Source organism: Oncorhynchus clarkii, chromosome 6 (assembly GCF_045791955.1).
Source record: "Oncorhynchus clarkii lewisi isolate Uvic-CL-2024 chromosome 6, UVic_Ocla_1.0, whole genome shotgun sequence".
NCBI classification, from domain to species: domain Eukaryota; kingdom Metazoa; phylum Chordata; class Actinopteri; order Salmoniformes; family Salmonidae; genus Oncorhynchus; species Oncorhynchus clarkii.
Window position 1 is genome coordinate 86,547,729 of NC_092152.1, and position 17,207 is coordinate 86,564,935.

The 17,207-nt window shown below is 50.0% G+C and overlaps 1 protein-coding gene across 4 annotated transcripts in view; it reads right to left on the reverse strand.

Moving 5' to 3' along the window:
- Nucleotides 1-17,207, reverse strand: part of LOC139411753 (liprin-alpha-1-like) — an 88,075-nt gene that overhangs the window by 5,732 nt on the left and 65,136 nt on the right. For 2 of the 4 annotated variants that reach the window (XM_071158458.1, XM_071158456.1), the window contains 10 exons: nucleotides 17,082-17,164; nucleotides 16,724-16,874; nucleotides 15,760-15,986; nucleotides 15,294-15,519; nucleotides 10,417-10,446; nucleotides 9,012-9,136; nucleotides 8,240-8,418; nucleotides 7,909-8,002; nucleotides 3,709-3,790; nucleotides 3,180-3,380 (listed from right to left, as the gene is read on the reverse strand). In XM_071158458.1, the coding sequence (XP_071014559.1) occupies nucleotides 3,180-3,380; nucleotides 3,709-3,790; nucleotides 7,909-8,002; nucleotides 8,240-8,418; nucleotides 9,012-9,136; nucleotides 10,417-10,446; nucleotides 15,294-15,519; nucleotides 15,760-15,986; nucleotides 16,724-16,874; nucleotides 17,082-17,164 (1,398 nt within the window). Of the gene's footprint in view, nucleotides 1-1,977; nucleotides 2,041-3,179; nucleotides 3,381-3,708; nucleotides 3,791-7,908; nucleotides 8,003-8,218; nucleotides 8,419-9,011; nucleotides 9,137-10,416; nucleotides 10,447-15,293; nucleotides 15,520-15,759; nucleotides 15,987-16,723; nucleotides 16,875-17,081; nucleotides 17,165-17,207 lie in introns of all 4 variants that reach the window. The other 2 variants (XM_071158457.1, XM_071158454.1) reach the window with 2 other exon arrangements.

Sequence of the window (17,207 nt, forward strand, 5' to 3'; positions counted from 1 at the left end):
CTACATTGGCGTCCCGTTGTCAATGAACCTGGGATTGATCTAGAATTCATTTTAATATCTAATACCACTATTTGACCCGTTGAAGCATCCATTGTACCACATGTATTAGTAAATCCCAGGTTGAAACAGGACTGTAAATATAGCATTGAGCAAAAGTGTTTAAATGAAATACAGTTTTATAACTTGACATACAGGGGCCTGCGAAAGTATTCCCCTTTGGCATTTTACAACCTGGAATTAAAATAGATTTTTTGGGGGGGGTTTGTATCATTTGATTTACACAACATGCCTACTACTTTGAAGATGCAAAATATGTTTTCTTGTGAAACAAACAAGACAACAAAAAAAACTGAAAACTTGAGCGTGCATAACTGTTCACCCCCCCCCCCCCAAAGCCACCTTTTGCAGAAATTACAGCTGCAAGTCTCTTGGGGTGTGTCTCTATAAGCTTGGCACATCTAGCCACTGGGATTTTTGCCCATTCTTCATGGCAAAACTGCCCCAGATCCTTCAAGTTGGATGGGTTCGCTGGTGTATAGCAATCTTTAAGTCAAACCACAGATTCTCAATTGGATTGAGGTTTGGGCTTTGACAAGGTCATTCTAAGACATTTAAATGTTTCCCCTTAAACCACTCGAGTGTTGCTTTAGCAGTATGCGTAGGGTCATTGTCCTGCTGGAAGGTGAACCTCTGACCCAGCCTCAAATCTCTGGAAGACTGAAACTGTATTTAGCGCCATCAATCATTGCTTCTATTCGGACCAGTTTCCCAGTCCCTGCTAATGAAAAACATCCCCACAGCATGCTGCCACCACCATGCTTCACTGTGGGGATGGGTATTCTCGGGGTGATGAGAGGTGTAGGGTTTGCGCCAAACATAGCGTTTTCCTTTATGGCCAAAAAGCTAAATTTTAGTCTCATCTGACCAGAATACCTTCTTCCATATGTTTTGGGAGTCTCCCACTTTAGCTGAACACCAAACGTGTTTGCTTATTTTTTTCTTTAAGCAATGGCTTTTTCCTGGCCACTCTTCCGTAACGCCCAGCTCTGTGGAGTGTACGGCTTAAAGTGGTCCTATCGACAGATACTCCAATCTCCGCTGTGGAGCTTTGCAGCTTCTTCAGGGTTATCTTTGGTCTTTTTGTTGCCTCTCTGATTAATGCCCATCTTGTCTGGTCCGTGAGTTTTGGTGGGTTGGCCCTCTCTTGGCAGATTTGTTGTGGTGTCATATCCTTTCCATTTTTTAATAATGGATTTAATGGTGCTCCGTGGGATGTTCAAAGTCTCTGATATTTTATTTTTATAGTCCAACCCTAATCTGTACTTCTCCACAACTTTGTCCCTGACCTGTTTGGAGAGCTCCTTGGTCTTCATGGTTCCCCTTGCTTAGTGGTGTTGTAGACTCTGGGGCTTTTCAGAACAGCGGTATATATATACACTGAGATCATGTGACAGATCATGTGACACTTAAATAAAAGTCCACCCGTGTGCAATCTAACAAATGATGTGACTCCTGAAGGTAATTGGTTGCACGAGATCTTATTTAGGGGTGAATAGATATGCACTCATCACTTTTCCGTTGAATTTATTTAAATTTTACATTTGAAACATGTTATTTTTTTCATTTCAATTCACCAATTTGGACTATTTTGTGTCTGTCCATTACATGAAATCCAAATAAATCTATTTAAAATTACAGGTTGTAATGCAACAAGGCCTGAAACATAAAGACAAGACAAATCTATATGTTAACCAGTCATTTCTGTTCAAAAGCTAAGTCAGTACTGAACTTAGCCTTCAACCAAACTGACAGACACACAGAAAACACACGTACTGACACCAAAAGCCCAAACCAAGATACAGACATGGACAAACAGGGCCGTGAGAAAAGTACACACAGGGAGTAACACCCAACTACCAACCAGATCACTACCAGTCGCCTGCGTCAGTGACTGCCCAATGGCTTGGGGAGACTAACCGTGGAGGGCGTGGCCGCTAGGCACTCCAACTCTTCGTGCGTGACCCACACGTTCCCCGTGGACTGATCATGTGACAACCCCAAGAGTCACCAGTGATGCAAGCGTGTGAGAAGAAAGGGAGGAGGGAGAGGAGAGGGAGGAGGAGGGAGAGGAGAGTGAGGAGAGGGAGGCAGGGGTGTGAGGATTTGTTTATATTAAGAACAGAGGGAAGATGGGAAGGAAAATAAGACCAAACAGTATTGTTATTATCACATCACATGATTCAGAGAGAGAGAGAGAGGGAGAGAGAGAGAACGAGAGAGAGAGTTTTAGAGAGAGAGACAGAAAGAAAGAGGGACAGAGACAGAAAGAGAGAGACAGAAAGAGAGAGACAGAGAGAGAGAAAGAGAGAGCGAAAGAGAGAGAGACAGAGACAGAGAGAGACAGAGAGAAAGAGACAGAAAGAGAGAGAGAAAGAAAGAGAGAGAGAGAGAAAGAAAGAGAGAGAGAAAGAAAGAGAGAGAAAGAGAGAGAGAGAGAGAGAAAGAGAGAGAGAGAGAGAAAGAGAGAGAGGCCCCAATCAGGGCAGTCCTTGTGAGTGAGTGATGCTCCGTGAACTCTGATTGGTGGAAAGGTTACAGTGAGAAACGCTATTAGCTGGTTAGAGGAGTGACAGCAGCATGCTCCAATCAGGTGGTGAGGAGAGGAAGAAGAGGGCAGGGCCCTCCAGGGTCCACGGCTGCACTGGACTTCTTTGGACGGTCTTAACTTTGGAGCTACCAGTATCTTTGGTGTCTGTGTGTGTGTGTGTGTGTGTTGTCGTGTTTGTGTGTGTGTTTGTGTGTGTGTGTTTTGTCTTGTGTGTGTGTTTTGTCTTGTGTGTGTGTGTGTGTTTGTGTGTGTGTGTTTTGTCTTGTGTGTGTGTGTGTGTGTTGTCGTGTTTGTGTGTGTGTGTTTTGTCTTGTGTGTGTTGTCGTGTTTGTGTGTGTGTGTTGTCGTGTTTGTGTGTGTGTGTTTTGTCTTGTGTGTGTGTTTTGTCTTGTGTGTGTGTGTGTGTTTGTGTGTGTGTGTTTTGTCTTGTGTGTGTGTGTGTGTGTTGTCGTGTTTGTGTGTGTGTGTTTTGTCTTGTGTTTGTGTGTGTGTGTTGTCGTGTTTGTGTGTGTGTGTTTTGTCTTGTGTTTGTGTGTGTGTGTTGTCGTGTTTGTGTATCTCTCTCTCTTACGGTTCTGGAGGTCGGGGGGGCAGAGGGGGAGGTGAGAGACATGATCTCCTGGATGGCCAGTCTCAGTTTGAGGCGGTGCAGGGGGTTACTGATGCCAATCTCCCTCTGGATCTCTGTGTCTGACAGGGCAGACATGATGGCACCGCTCTTCACATTGGCACGACACGCCGCCACGTACCAGGCTGGCATACCCACCCACAGCTACAGAGGAGACAGAGGGGGCAGGGGGGGACAGAGGATGGGAGGGGGGGGGGGGGGGGGCAGAGGATGGCAGGGGAGGACAGAGAGGGGACAGAGGATGGGAGGGGGGGGGGGGGGGGCAGAGGATGGCAGAGAGGAGACAGGAGAAAGGATTGGGTTATTTTTGTGTTTTGAATGTGTGTGCGTGCACATGATCGTTTTTGTTGTGTGTGTCCATGTGAGAGTGATGGTGTGTGTGTCCATGTGAGAGTGATGGTGTGTGTGTCCATGTGCGAGTGATGGTGTGTGTGTCCATGTGAGAGTGATGGTGTGTGTGTGTGTGTCTCACCTCCAGCCAGACCACTACAGTAGGGCCATCCCACTGGGCGAAGGGAAGACTCTGCCTGCGAGCCTCCTCCAGCAACTCATGCCTATAACAACACACATGGTTAGAGAGAGAGAGACACACACAAACACACAGAGAGAGAGAGCCCGTTTCACCAAACACACACCTCAACCTGCACACCATGAAAACACAGTACCTCACACACACATGCACACAGACACTGTTGTAAACATGCCGAGGTAAAAGGGAGAGAAAGCTGAGGATTTTAACCCTGCGGCAGGTCAGACCTAGAGAGAGAGAGGGAGAGAGAGAAAGACCAACCCCAGATCATTTCCAGAACATTCTGGCCAGGTAAACAGGTCAGAAGTTTAAAAGCTGTTGACCACTTCAAAGCTTGGCAGGAGTCCCATTTAAATCAATACATTTGGTGGACGATTCGTGTTCCTCAGTCTAGAAGGAGACCCACCTTTATGCCAAGCCACTGTTACATAACCAGTATCTTTGTGGCCAACAGACTAAAGGCATCATGGGAAATGGAGTTCACACAACGGTTCAATACTAGGGGAAAACGTGTGTTAGAATGCAACCATAAGACAACAGTCAGTAGAGGACAGAATACATGCAATAAAATACATGGGGAAAAACCTTCAGATGGTTTGTCTATTTTTGTGAGTAATATATTTTTGGTCCACAAGATGGCACCATCCCACCACTTAATTATAATAGCAGCATCGCATTAACCTGTGGAAAGATCCCACTAGTGTCTGACCTAGAAACCTGGCAAGACTGACTCCGTGTCTTAGTGGTCACTTCCAGGGGTTGTTAGTCTACATCTGTGTTTACCAAACACGTGACAAAATATAACATTTGAATTCAGGAAGTACACTGAAAATCCAATTCTCTACCGTGCTTTTCAAATTAGGACATTTTGGAATTGAGTTGACTTTCTGAATTGAAATGGAATTGACACCAACCCTGATAAGATCATCCTAGAACCTTAACACCGGAAGAGGCTCAGAGAAAGCTTTGTAAAAACAGCAGGTAGACACATTCCTGTTAGTTGAGATGGTACTGTAGGTATAGCAGAGAGGAAAACACATCAGGTCTGAGGAGAGCTGGTGAGGAGAGCTGGTGAGGAGAGCTGGTGAGGAGAGCTGGTGAGGGCAGCATGAAGCCAACTGTTTAGAGCCAAAGAAGGCAAAGCAACAAGCAACATGGAGGAGATGACTCACCCTGTCGTTGGACTACAGATGGAATGAGAGAGGGATGAAATAAGAGTCAGAATCAGCTAAATAAAAAGAACTGAAGCCAATTAAAAATAACCTAACTAGGCCATGGAGAGCTCCTGGTGGCGATGGCCAATGAGAACCAAGCTTGGACTCCTGGTGGCGATGGCCAATAAGAACCAAGCTTGGACTCCTGGTGGCGATGGCCAATAAGAACCAAGCTTGGACTCCTGGTGGCGATGGCCAATAAGAACCAAGCTTGGACTCCTGGTGGCAATGGTCAATGAGAACCAAGCTTGGACTCCTGGTGGCGATGGCCAATGAGAACCAAGCTTGGACTCCTGGTGGCGATGGCCAAATGAGAACGTAGCTTGGACTCCTGGTGGCGATGGCCAATGAGAACCAAGCTTGGACTCCTGGTGGCGATGGCCAATGAGAACCAAGCTTGGACTCCTGGTGGCGATGGCCAATGAGAACCAAGCTTGGACTCCTGGTGGCGATGGCCAATGAGAACCAAGCTAGGACTCCTGGTGGCGATGGCCAATGAGAACCAAGCTTGGACTCCTGGTGGCGATGGCCAATGAGAACCAAGCTTGGACTCCTGGTGGCGATGGCCAATGAGAACCAAGCTTGGACTCCTGGTGGCGATGGCCAATGAGAACCAAGCTTGGACTCCTGGTGGCGATGGCCAATGAGAACCAAGCTTGGACTCCTGGTGGCGATGGCCAATGAGAACCAAGCTAGGACTCCTGGTGGCGATGGCCAATGAGAACCAAGCTTGGACTCCTGGTGGCGATGGCCAATGAGAACCAAGCTTGGACTCCTGGTGGCGATGGACAAATGAGAACCAAGCTTGGACTCCTGGTGGCGATGGCCAATGAGAACCAAGCTTGGACTCCTGGTGGCGATGGCCAATGAGAACCAAGCTTGGACTCCTGGTGGCGATGGCCAATGAGAACCAGTCTTTGACTGTATCAAACTAACGTAGCTCTATCAAAAGTGTCATTAAATGTTAGGTTCAAAACACCAAACTAATTCAACCGCCTTATATTTGAAAGACATACAGCTATGATCAAGTCACCCCTTGATTACCTAAAGGAAGAAGGGGGACATTAGTTCAGAAACATGAATGAAAGTGAAATGGAAGCCTGGCTGATACACTGCATCACATCAAGCTGAACTAGAAGCATGAAGCTGTACAAACAGACAGGGCTGGTTTCCCAGACACAGGTAGAGTCCACCTCTGGACTAACAAGCATTCATTAACAGGAGACCGGGAAACTGGCCCTTACAAAATCACATCCTGGCAGAGTGGCTGAGGAGCTGCAGTGAATTGTATGATGGGAGATCGAGTTTGTGTGGACGGGACAGGCGGGGGCATGAGGCCAGGACCCTGGGAGGGACAGCATGGGGCGTGAGACCAGGACCCTGGGAGGGACAGCATGGGGCGTGAGACCAGGACCCTGGGAGGGACAGCATGGGGCATGAGACCAGGACCCTGGGAGGGACAGCATGGGGCATGAGACCAGGACCCTGGGAGGGACAGCATGGGGCGTGAGACCAGGACCCTGGGAGGGACAGCATGGGGCATGAGACCAGGACCCTGGGAGGGACAGCATGGAGCATGGGGCATGAGACCAGGATCCAGGGAGGGGCGGCAGGGTAGCCTAGTGGTTGGACTAGTAACCGAAAGGTTTCTGGATCAAATCCCCGAGCTGACAAGGTAAAGATCTGTTGTTCTGCCCCTGAACAGCCAGTTAACCCACTGTTCCTAGGCCGTCATTGAAAATAAGAATTTGTTCTTAACTGACTTGCCAAGTTAAATAAAGGTTAAATGAATAAATAAAAAAGGGACAGCATGGAGCGGGGGCTGTGTGAGAGAGAGAGAGTGGCAGTATGCTGCACGGCAGGGTGAACATAGAGCAACACAGGGCTGTTACAGTGCTGGGGTCAGATCTACAACGGACATATAGAACACACAAGCATAAACAACAGCATGGCTGGAGCCATCAACCAGATCTATCTGAGCAAGATTGACCTCTCTAGTACAGCAAGATCTATGGTTGATCGAGTAGATTCATATCTATTGGATGGAAGCAGAAAACACCAGTCCCTCTACCGTTAACGAGAGGGAACCAGTCCCTCTACCGTTAACGAGAGGGAACCAGTCCCTCTACCGTTAACGAGAGGGAACCAGTCCCTCTACCGTTAACGAGAGGGAACCAGTCCCTCTACCGTTAACGAGAGGGAACCAGTCCCTCTACCGTTAACGAGAGGGAACCAGTCCCTCTACCGTTAACGAGAGGGAACCAGTCCCTCTACCGTTAACGAGAGGGAACCAGTCCCTCTACCGTTAACGAGAGGGAACCAGTCCCTCTACCGTTAACGAGAGGGAACCAGTCCCTCTACCGTTAACGAGAGGGAACCAGTCCCTCTACCGTTAACGAGACGGAACCAGTCCCTCTACCGTTAACGAGACGGAACCAGTCCCTCTACCGTTAACGAGAGGGAACCAGTCCCTCTACTGTTAACGAGACGGAACCAGTCCCTCTACTGTTAACGAGACGGAACCAGTCCCTCTACTGTTAACGAGACGGAACCAGTCCCTCTACTGTTAACGAGAGGGAACCAGTCCCTCTACTGTTAACGAGAGGGAACCAGTCCATCTACCGTTAACTAGACGGAACCAGTCCATCTACCACTAGTACTATCTTCTGTTAACGAGACGGAACCAGTCCCTCTACTGTTAACGAGAGGGAACCAGTCCCTCTACTGTTAACGAGACGGAACCAGTCCCTCTACTGTTAACGAGAGGGAACCAGTCCCTCTACTGTTAACGAGACGGAACCAGTCCATCTACCACTAGTACTATCTTCTGTTAACTAGATGGAACCAGTCCATCTACCACTAGTACCACTACTGATGTATCTATGTTGCGTCACTGACAGAAGTGGTGACAAGATGTGGCAACACCTACTTCTTCTGCAGTTTCCTGTTCTTCTCAGCGGGGCCGCCTAGTTTGCCCAGCCCCAGTGCATCCTGGGGAGAGGTCTCTGCCTCGGGGGTACCAGCTGTGAGGAGAGATGGAGGGTCAGAGGTTAAAGTCAGTGCAGGTAGTCCCTTCCTGTTTCAGCTTGTTTTCTTCTGTTTGCTGCCTAATGAACTTGAACCAGCAGGCATGTTTTAGGGAGGGGGGGACTGACCATGGCTGCCAGGGGACTGACCTTGGCTGCCAGGGGACTGACCTTGGCTGCCAGGGGACTGACCTTGGCTGCCAGGGGACTGACCTTGGCTGCCAGGGGACTGACCTTGGCTGCCAGGGGACTCCTTGCTCCCTGGGGGGCCTGGTCGACCCTTCTCCTTCTTGCCGAAGAGGCGCCCGATGGAGGACTTGATGCTCTTCTTCTTGGCTGCCTTGTTCAGAGAGTCCTGACTGCTATTGCTGCTGCTGGGGTTACTACCCTGGCCGTCCTGTAGGGTGGTCATACTGAGACAGAGAGAGGAGGGGTGAGAGGAAGAGCGAGATGGGGGGAGAGGGGAAGAGGGAAAAGGTGGACGAGAGAGAGAAAAAGGGGAGCGAGAGAGAGAGAGAAGGGGGAGCGAGAGAGAGAGAAGGGGGAGCGAGAGAGAGAGAAGGGGGAGCGAGAGAGAGAAGGGGGAGCGAGAGAGAGAGAGAAGGGGGATCGAGAGAGAGAGAGAAGGGGGATCGAGAGAGAGAAGGGGGAGCGAGAGAGAGAAGGGGGAGCGAGAGAGAGAAGGGGGAGCGAGAGAGAGAAGGGGGAGCGAGAGAGAGAAGGGGGAGCGAGAGAGAGAAGGGGGAGCGAGAGAGAGAAGGGGATCGAGAGAGAGATTAGGGGATCGAGATGAGCATGAATGCATAAAGAGATATACAGAGAAAGAAAGAGAGAAAGCGAGGGAGAGAGATAGATAGATAGATAGATTGAAAGATCAGAAACAGAGGGATGAAGGGATGGATGAACGGGACAGATAAGAGAACGACAGAAGGAGAGAGAGAGAGAGAAACATGGCTATTGTAGAAAACAGAGTGAGATATTGGTTAGGCAGAAAGGGGCTTCCTACCTGCGGATGTCCCTGATGTCCTCATGGCTGGCAGTGTGGCTGGCCCCCTTGTGCAGGCGCATGGAGCGCGGGGTGGTGGGAGGAGACGTCTCACACTGGATTGTGGTCTTGTCGTCCTGGGCAGACTAGACATAACATGGGGACAACTCAGTCAGTCACTGTCTTCTAAACGGGAAAAGGGGGTAGAGGAGGAGAGCTTTTAAAAAGCGACTCCTCCCTCTCTGTATTGAGTGGATGAGGAGGAGAGCTTTTAAAAAGCGACTCCTGCCTCTCTGTATTGAGTGGATGGGGAGGAGAGCTTTTAAAAAGCGTCTCCTCCCTCTCTGTATTGAGTGGATGAGGAGGAGAGCTTTTAAAAAGCGACTCCTGCCTCTCTGTATTGAGTGGATGGGGAGGAGAGCTTTTAAAAAGCGTCTCCTCCCTCTCTGTATTGAGTGGATGAGGAGGAGAGCTTTTAAAAAGCGTCTCCTCCCTCTCTGTATTGAGTGGATGAGGAGGAGAGCTTTTAAAAAGCGTCTCCTTCCTCTCTGTATTGAGTGGATGAGGAGGAGAGCTTTTAAAAAGCGTCTCCTCCCTCTCTGTATTGAGTGGATGAGGAGGAGAGCTTTTAAAAAGCGACTCCTGCCTCTCTGTATTGAGTGGATGGGGAGGAGAGCTTTTAAAAAGCGTCTCCTCCCTCTCTGTATTGAGTGGATGAGGAGGAGAGCTTTTAAAAAGCGTCTCCTCCCTCTCTGTATTGAGTGGATGAGGAGGAGAGCTTTTAAAAAGCGTCTCCTTCCTCTCTGTATTGAGTGGATGAGGAGGAGAGCTTTTAAAAAGCGTCTCCTCCCTCTCTGTATTGAGTGGATGAGGAGGAGAGCTTTTAAAAAGCGTCTCCTCCCTCTCTGTATTGAGTGGATGAGGAGGACAGCTTTTAAAAAGCGTCTCTTCCCTCTCTGTATTGAGTGGATGAGGAGGACAGCTTTTAAAAAGCGACTCCTCCCTCTCTGTATTGAGTGGATGAGGAGGAGAGCTTTTAAAAAGCGTCTCTTCCCTCTCTGTATTGAGTGGATGAGGAGGAGAGCTTTTAAAAAGCGTCTCTTCCCTCTCTGTATTGAGTGGATGAGGAGGACAAGAGGAGAAGACAGACTAGTTCTTCAACCTAGAAGAAAATAACGGTCTCCCCTCTCTTTGTGACATGTTCATTTCAGGATGTTCAAGACACTCAGGGTTTGGGAAGTGCAGAGGTGAGACACGTGTGACGGGGGGGTCAAGGTTTGAGGAAGTTAGGGAGTGTGGGGTTGGGAAGTCACGTTTTAGGGGGGGGTGTAGAGACTAGACTACAGGTTATGGTTGGGAAGGTGCAGGCAGGCAGGGTAGAGGTCAGAGAGAGAGAGAGCAGTAACTAGCGAGGTCTCTAGATTACCTTCCTGCGGTGCTTGCGCAGGTCACTAGGCTGAAGCATGGCAGCGGAGGAGGAGAGAAGAGAGGACATTAGATACACACACTACCAGCAGAACAGAAAGCCCAGCACAGGATACACACACTACCAGCAGAACAGAAAGACCAGCACAGGCACACACACTACACAAGGTGTGTGTGGAGGGGGAGTGTCTTCCAAAGAGACACACACACACACAGAGACACACACACACAGAGACAGACACACACACAGAGACAGACACACACACAGAGACAGACACACACACAGAGACAGACACACACACAGAGACAGACACACACACAGAGACAGACACACAGACCAGTGAAAAAGTAAAGTCCAACATGCAGTTGAGGACAAAACTGTGGAAATCAGGTCGACCATGTTACACACACAGGCCTCTACTGTCTGTCTCCCCCACCACCCTGCATTACTACATCAATCTACCGTCTCCTCCCTACCACCACCCTGCATTACTACATCACTCTACTGTCTCCCCCACCACCCTACATTACTACATCACTCTACTGTCTCCTCCTACCACCACCCTACATTACTACATCACTCTACTGTCTCCCCCCCTACCACCACCCTGCATTACTACATCAATCTACCGTCTCCTCCCTACCACCACCCTACATTACTACATCACTCTACTGTCTCCCCCCTACCACCACCCTGCATTACTACATCACTCTACTGTCTCCCCCCTACCACCACCCTACATTACTACATCACTCTACTGTCTCCTCCCCTACCACCACCCTGCATTACTACATCAATCTACTGTCTGTCTCCCCCACCACCCTGCATTACTACATCAATCTACCGTCTCCTCCCTACCACCACCCTACATTACTACATCACTCTACTGCTCCTCCCCTACCACCACCCTGCATTACTACATCACTCTACTGTCTCCCCCCTACCACCACCCTACATTACTACATCACTCTACTGTCTCCTCCCTACCACCACCCTGCATTACTACATCACTCTACTGTCTCCCCCCTACCACCACCCTGCATTACTACATCACTCTACTGTCTCCTCCTACCACTACCCTACATTACTACATCACTCTACTGTCTCCCCCCTACCACCACCCTGCATTACTACATCACTCTACTGTCTCCTCCCTACCACCACCCTGCATTACTACATCACTCTACTGTCTCCCACTGCATTACTACATCACTCTACTGTCTCCTCCCTACCACCACCCTACATTACTACATCACTCTACTGTCTCCCCCCTACCACCACCCTACATTACTACATCACTCTACTGTCACCCCCCTCCCTACATTACTACATCACTCTACTGTCTCCCCCCTACCACCACCCTGCATTACTACATCACTCTACTGTCTCCTCCTACCACCACCCTACATTACTACATCACTCTACTGTCTCCCCCCTACCACCACCCTGCATTACTACATCACTCTACTGTCTCCTCCCTACCACCACCCTGCATTACTACATCACTCTACTGTCTCCTCCCTACCACCACCCTGCATTACTACATCACTCTACTGTCTCCCACTGCATTACTACATCACTCTACTGTCTCCTCCCTACCACCACCCTACATTACTACATCACTCTACTGTCTCCCCCCTACCACCACCCTACATTACTACATCACTCTACTGTCACCCCCCTCCCTACATTACTACATCACTCTACTGTCTCCCCCCTACCACCACCCTGCATTACTACATCACTCTACTGCCCCCCCCCCCCTATATTACTACATCACTCTACTGTCACCCCCCTACCACCACCCTACATTACTACATCACTCTACTGTCTCCCCCTACAACCACCCTACATTACTACATCACTCTACTGTCTCCTCCTACCACCACCCTGCATTACTACATCACTCTACTGTCTGTCTCCCCCCTACCACCACCCTACATTACTACATCACTCTACTGTCTACATTACTCTACACAGTCTGAAATCTGGGGAAATCACACTGAGGTCAAAGATCAGAGGAGGGAGCAGAGTGAAACCACTGCAAAACACTCTCCGGGAGGGGGAGGGATTCAGTCTGCTCGTAGCTAATGGCTGAGCTACTACTTTATGGGGTCGCACTCACACAGAGACCGTGCCCTCACACAGCGACCGTGCCCTCACACATGGGTGTTCTTAAAAAACAAACATTTGAGTATTAATTGGTTTAAGTTGATAAAGAAAATGAAACACACAACAGACTGTTTACCTAAAGGAACGGGACTGTTTACCTAAAGGATCAGGACTGTTTACCTAAAGGAACGGGACTGTTTACCTAAAGGAACGGGACTGTTTACCTAAAGGAACGGGACTGTTTACCTAAAGGAACGGGACTGTTTACCTAAAGGATCGGGACTGTTTACCTAAAGGATCGGGACTGTTTACCTAAAGGATCGGGACTGTTTACCTAAAGGAACGGGACTGTTTACCTAAAGGAACGGGCCTGTTTACCTAAAGGATCGGGACTGTTTACCTAAAGGAACGGGACTGTTTACCTAAAGGATCGGGACTGTTTACCTAAAGGAACGGGCCTGGGTAGTGTTCAGGGGGCACAACATGAAGAAAACCAGCATCAACGTGTCCAATTTTGAAATGTTTTGCCACGGTGTGCCCTACTGAACACAACCTAGGACTGTGGTAATAATATTTGACTCGTGTCATGTGACAGGGGATTGAGGCAGAAAGGGATATGGGACTCGTGTCATGTGACAGGGGAGTGAAGCAGCCAGGGATATGGGACTCGTGTCATGTGACAGGGGAGTGAGGCAGCCAGGGATATGGGATTCGTGTCATGTGACAGGGGATTGAGGCAGCCAGGGTTGATGTGCCCCTGCAAGCCTTTTCTCCAGCTTGGCATCTCTAGAGTAAATAAACAAATGGAGTATCAGCACATATTTCCACGGAAGGTTCTCCTCGTCCTGCTCCGAACACAGGAAGAGATAAGAGAACCAGGAAAGGGGGGGGGAGGACAGAACTCAAACGCAGAACTTAATCAAGCTGAGGGGAAAAGACTTCATGTAACTCTGTCGTGTCTGAAATGAAGTCTGAATTGAGCACAACAAGGCTCTACTTTAACTGATATCAAAATCAACAGCCATTCTGTCTGGCGTGTGATGAGCCAACAGCCATTCTGTCTGGCGAGTGATGAGCCAACAGCCATTCTGTCTGGCGAGTGATGAGCTAACAGCCATTCTGTCTGGCGTGTGATGAGCTAACAGCCAAACAGAGTTTTTCCATTTGCTCCGCATCTTCATTGGTTAAGCTACCTGCCTGATCTTTTTCTGAAGTCCAATGGGGGCCCAGCATTCTAGGACAACTTCAAAACCCTCCCATGCGAGGCTAGTGAACAGCTAGTGATTACTGTGTGGCCCCACAGATGGACCGTGGGACAGGGGGCGGTGTGTGTGAGTGCGACCCCAGGCTGACTGAACCCTGCCTGGGTAAGAGAGGACGACGGTAGGGGGGTGATACCTGGAAGTAGCATGGAGCATAGCTACAGGCAGGGGGGGCAGGTAAGCTAATGCTAGCAGCAGGGTAGGGCAGGTAAGCTACTGTCTGCTGGTGGGACAGGGACCTCTGGATCACATAGGGGTTATAGAGGTAGTGCTGGGGGAACACAGGTACAGATTACACACACGGCACCTACCAAATACAAAACGCCAAACGAGTAGCTAGTTCCATGAACGTGTCAGAAACACTGAACAGATGAAAACATTCGATTCTAACAGACACAGATGTGACAACACAGATCTCCTGGGACTAGTATGAACAGGGGGTGGTATTATGATCCAATAATGACATATGACAGTTAGAGAAGCTCAAGGAGTGGCGAGAGAGAGAGAGAGAGAGAGAGAGCAGAGATGAGATAGACAAGAGAAGGAGGACGAGGTCAATCTAGACAAAGGTTATTCTAGAGGAGGGCGAGGTCATTCTAGGGGAGGGCGAGGTCATTCTAGACAAAGGTCATTCTAGAGGAGGGCGAGGTCATTCTAGACAAAGGTCATTCTAGGGGAGGGCAAGGTCATTCTAGGGGAGGGCGAGGTCATTCTAGGGGAGGGCGAGGTCATTCTAGGGGAGGGCGAGGTCATTCTAGAGGAGGGCGAGGTCATTCTAGGGGAGGGCGAGGTCATCCTAGGGGAGGGCGAGGTCATCCTAGGGGAGGGCGAGGTCATCCTAAAGGAGGGCGAGGTCATCCTAAAGGAGGGCGAGGTCATTCTAAAGGAGGGCGAGGTCATTCTAAAGGAGGGCGAGGTCCTCCTAAAGGAGGGCGAGGTCCTCCTAGGGGAGGGCGAGGTCCTCCTAGGGGAGGGCGAGGTCATCCTAGGGGAAGGCGAGGTCATCCTAGGGGAGGGCGAGGTCATCCTAGGGGAGGGCGAGGTCATCCTAGGGGAGGGCGAGGTCATCCTAGGGGAGGGCGAGGTCATCCTAGGGGAGGGCGAGGTCATCCTAGGGGAGGGCGAGGTCATCCTAGGGGAGGGCGAGGTCATCCTAGGGGAGGGCGAGGTCATCCTAGGGGAGGGCGAGGTCATTCTAGGGGAGGATGATTGAAAGGCTGCTTGTTTCAGAGAGGAAGAAAGAGGAGCTGGTTGATCAACATGGATGGACTGAAGCTGAATGAGTAAAAGGAGACTGATGATGGATGGAGTGTAGGGCCCAATCTCAACTCCCCTCTAAACCCTACGCCCTGCACCCTAAACCCTACGCCCTTGTGGAGAACAGAGGATATAACAAGCGTAGGTAATATGATGAGAGCTCCACTTGTTCTCTGATAGGCTAGTTGGAACTTTCACCAATCAAATCCTCTCAGATCTCCACAAGGGCATAGGTCTCTCTCTCACCAGGGTCATGACTCCCATGCGGTCCACCTCTCGGTTGGGGCTGCGGTTGGGGATGCGTCGCGGGGTGGAGGAGCCTGAGCCGGGGGGCGACGAGCCCCCCATGGAGGAGGGGGGGATGGAGCTCATGGAGCGGAAGCGGCTGGCCCCCAGGCTGTCCCCGCTGCCCACACGGCTCTCCATCTCCTCTGCCAGCATGGCTGTGTTCTCCTTCTCCTCCTGAATCATCCTGGAGGGGGGTGGGGGGGAGGAGAGAGAAGGGAGAGGAGAGACGAGGGGGAGAGAGAAGGGAGAGGAGAGACGAGGAGAGGGAGAGCGAGGAGAGGGAGAGCGAGATGTTAGTGCTAGCATCACCTTGTTTTCTCTAAAATAAGAAAGGGAAAATGCTGCTCAACAAATACTAGAATGAATCTCCAGAATGATGTTGAAATACATCCAACATGCTGATAGTAGGGGTGCGTGTGTGTACCTGATCTCGTTGTTGATGGCGTCCAGCTGCTCCTGCAGCATGAGGGCCAGGGTCTGAGCGTCGGCCTGGCCGGCAGGGGACAGCAGGTCCACGGAGCTGAAGATGGTCTCGCGCTCATCGTCCTCCAGGTCTGACGTCTCCAGGTCAGACTCAAACGCCTGAGCAACGTTGGCCAGAACATTAGCCTGCTGCACGCGCTCCCACTCCTGTTCATTCAGAGTCTGGACCTGAGGAGAGAAGGGGGAGGGAGGGAGAAGGGATGGAGTGAGAGGAAGTAAAAGTTACAGAGAAAGTTAGCCTAACCGTATCAGAGTCTCCAGAATATCTTTCAGCCATGCTCTGTAAAACACACTCCACAGCAATGACTACAGACCAACACTATCAAATCAACCTCTCATCATTATGGTTGTCTTCACTCTGACTTACATGTCTCTGATGTCCAGAGAGGAAGCAGAGAGAGAGAGAGAGAGAACACCATCAGATACAGAACAAATGAGAGGAAGCAGAGAGAGAGAGAGAACACCATCAGATACAGAACAAATGAGAGGGAAGGAGAGAGAGAGAGAGAGAACACCATCAGATACAGAACAAATGAGAGGGAAGGAGAGAGAGAGAGAGAACACCATCAGATACAGAACAAATGAGAGGGAAGGAGAGAGAGAGAGAGAGAGAACACCATCAGATACAGAACAAATGAGAGGGAAGGAGAGAGAGAGAGAACACCATCAGATACAGAACAAATGAGAGGGAAGGAGAGAGAGAGAGAACACCATCAGATACAGAACAAATGAGAGGAGACAGACAACAGTTTGTGGGCCGGAGATGACTTCAACACAGACAATAGATATCTGAGCTGAATGATCTAGAACATCAGTATCTAGATCCACCAGACAGACAGACACCAGCTGTCAATATTCCATTTAAACTGTCCCTCACTAGGACACACACGGCTGCGGGGGTTCACCTTGGAGGGTTCGTCCCGTAGCGCGGCGAGACGCCCCTTCTGGGGCCGCCTCAGCACCAGCGCGCTGCCGTAGTGGTCCGAGTGGCTGTCCATCATGGAGGAGGCCGACACCGGGTACCGGAAGTCTGGGGTGCTGCCTTGGTGAGACCGTCTGAGAGTGCACATACATCACACACACACATACATCACACACACACATACATCACACACACACAGACATCACACACACACACAAGGACAGACATGCAACACAAAATATAAATCACAAAGAAAAAAGGTGGACAGAGAGGCCAGAGCACTGGCCAATCGTGTGTGGGCCAGAGTCCAGGGTAGCCAATGAGAAAGCTGATTATTTTACCCATGGTGCAGCAGTGAGTTGCTCCTGTTCCTGCCTTGCTCGTTCTCCGCCCGCATCGTCTCAATCTGGATCAATAGCTGCTCCTGAAGGAGGGAGAGAGGAAGCGAGGGAGAAAGAGAGGGAAGG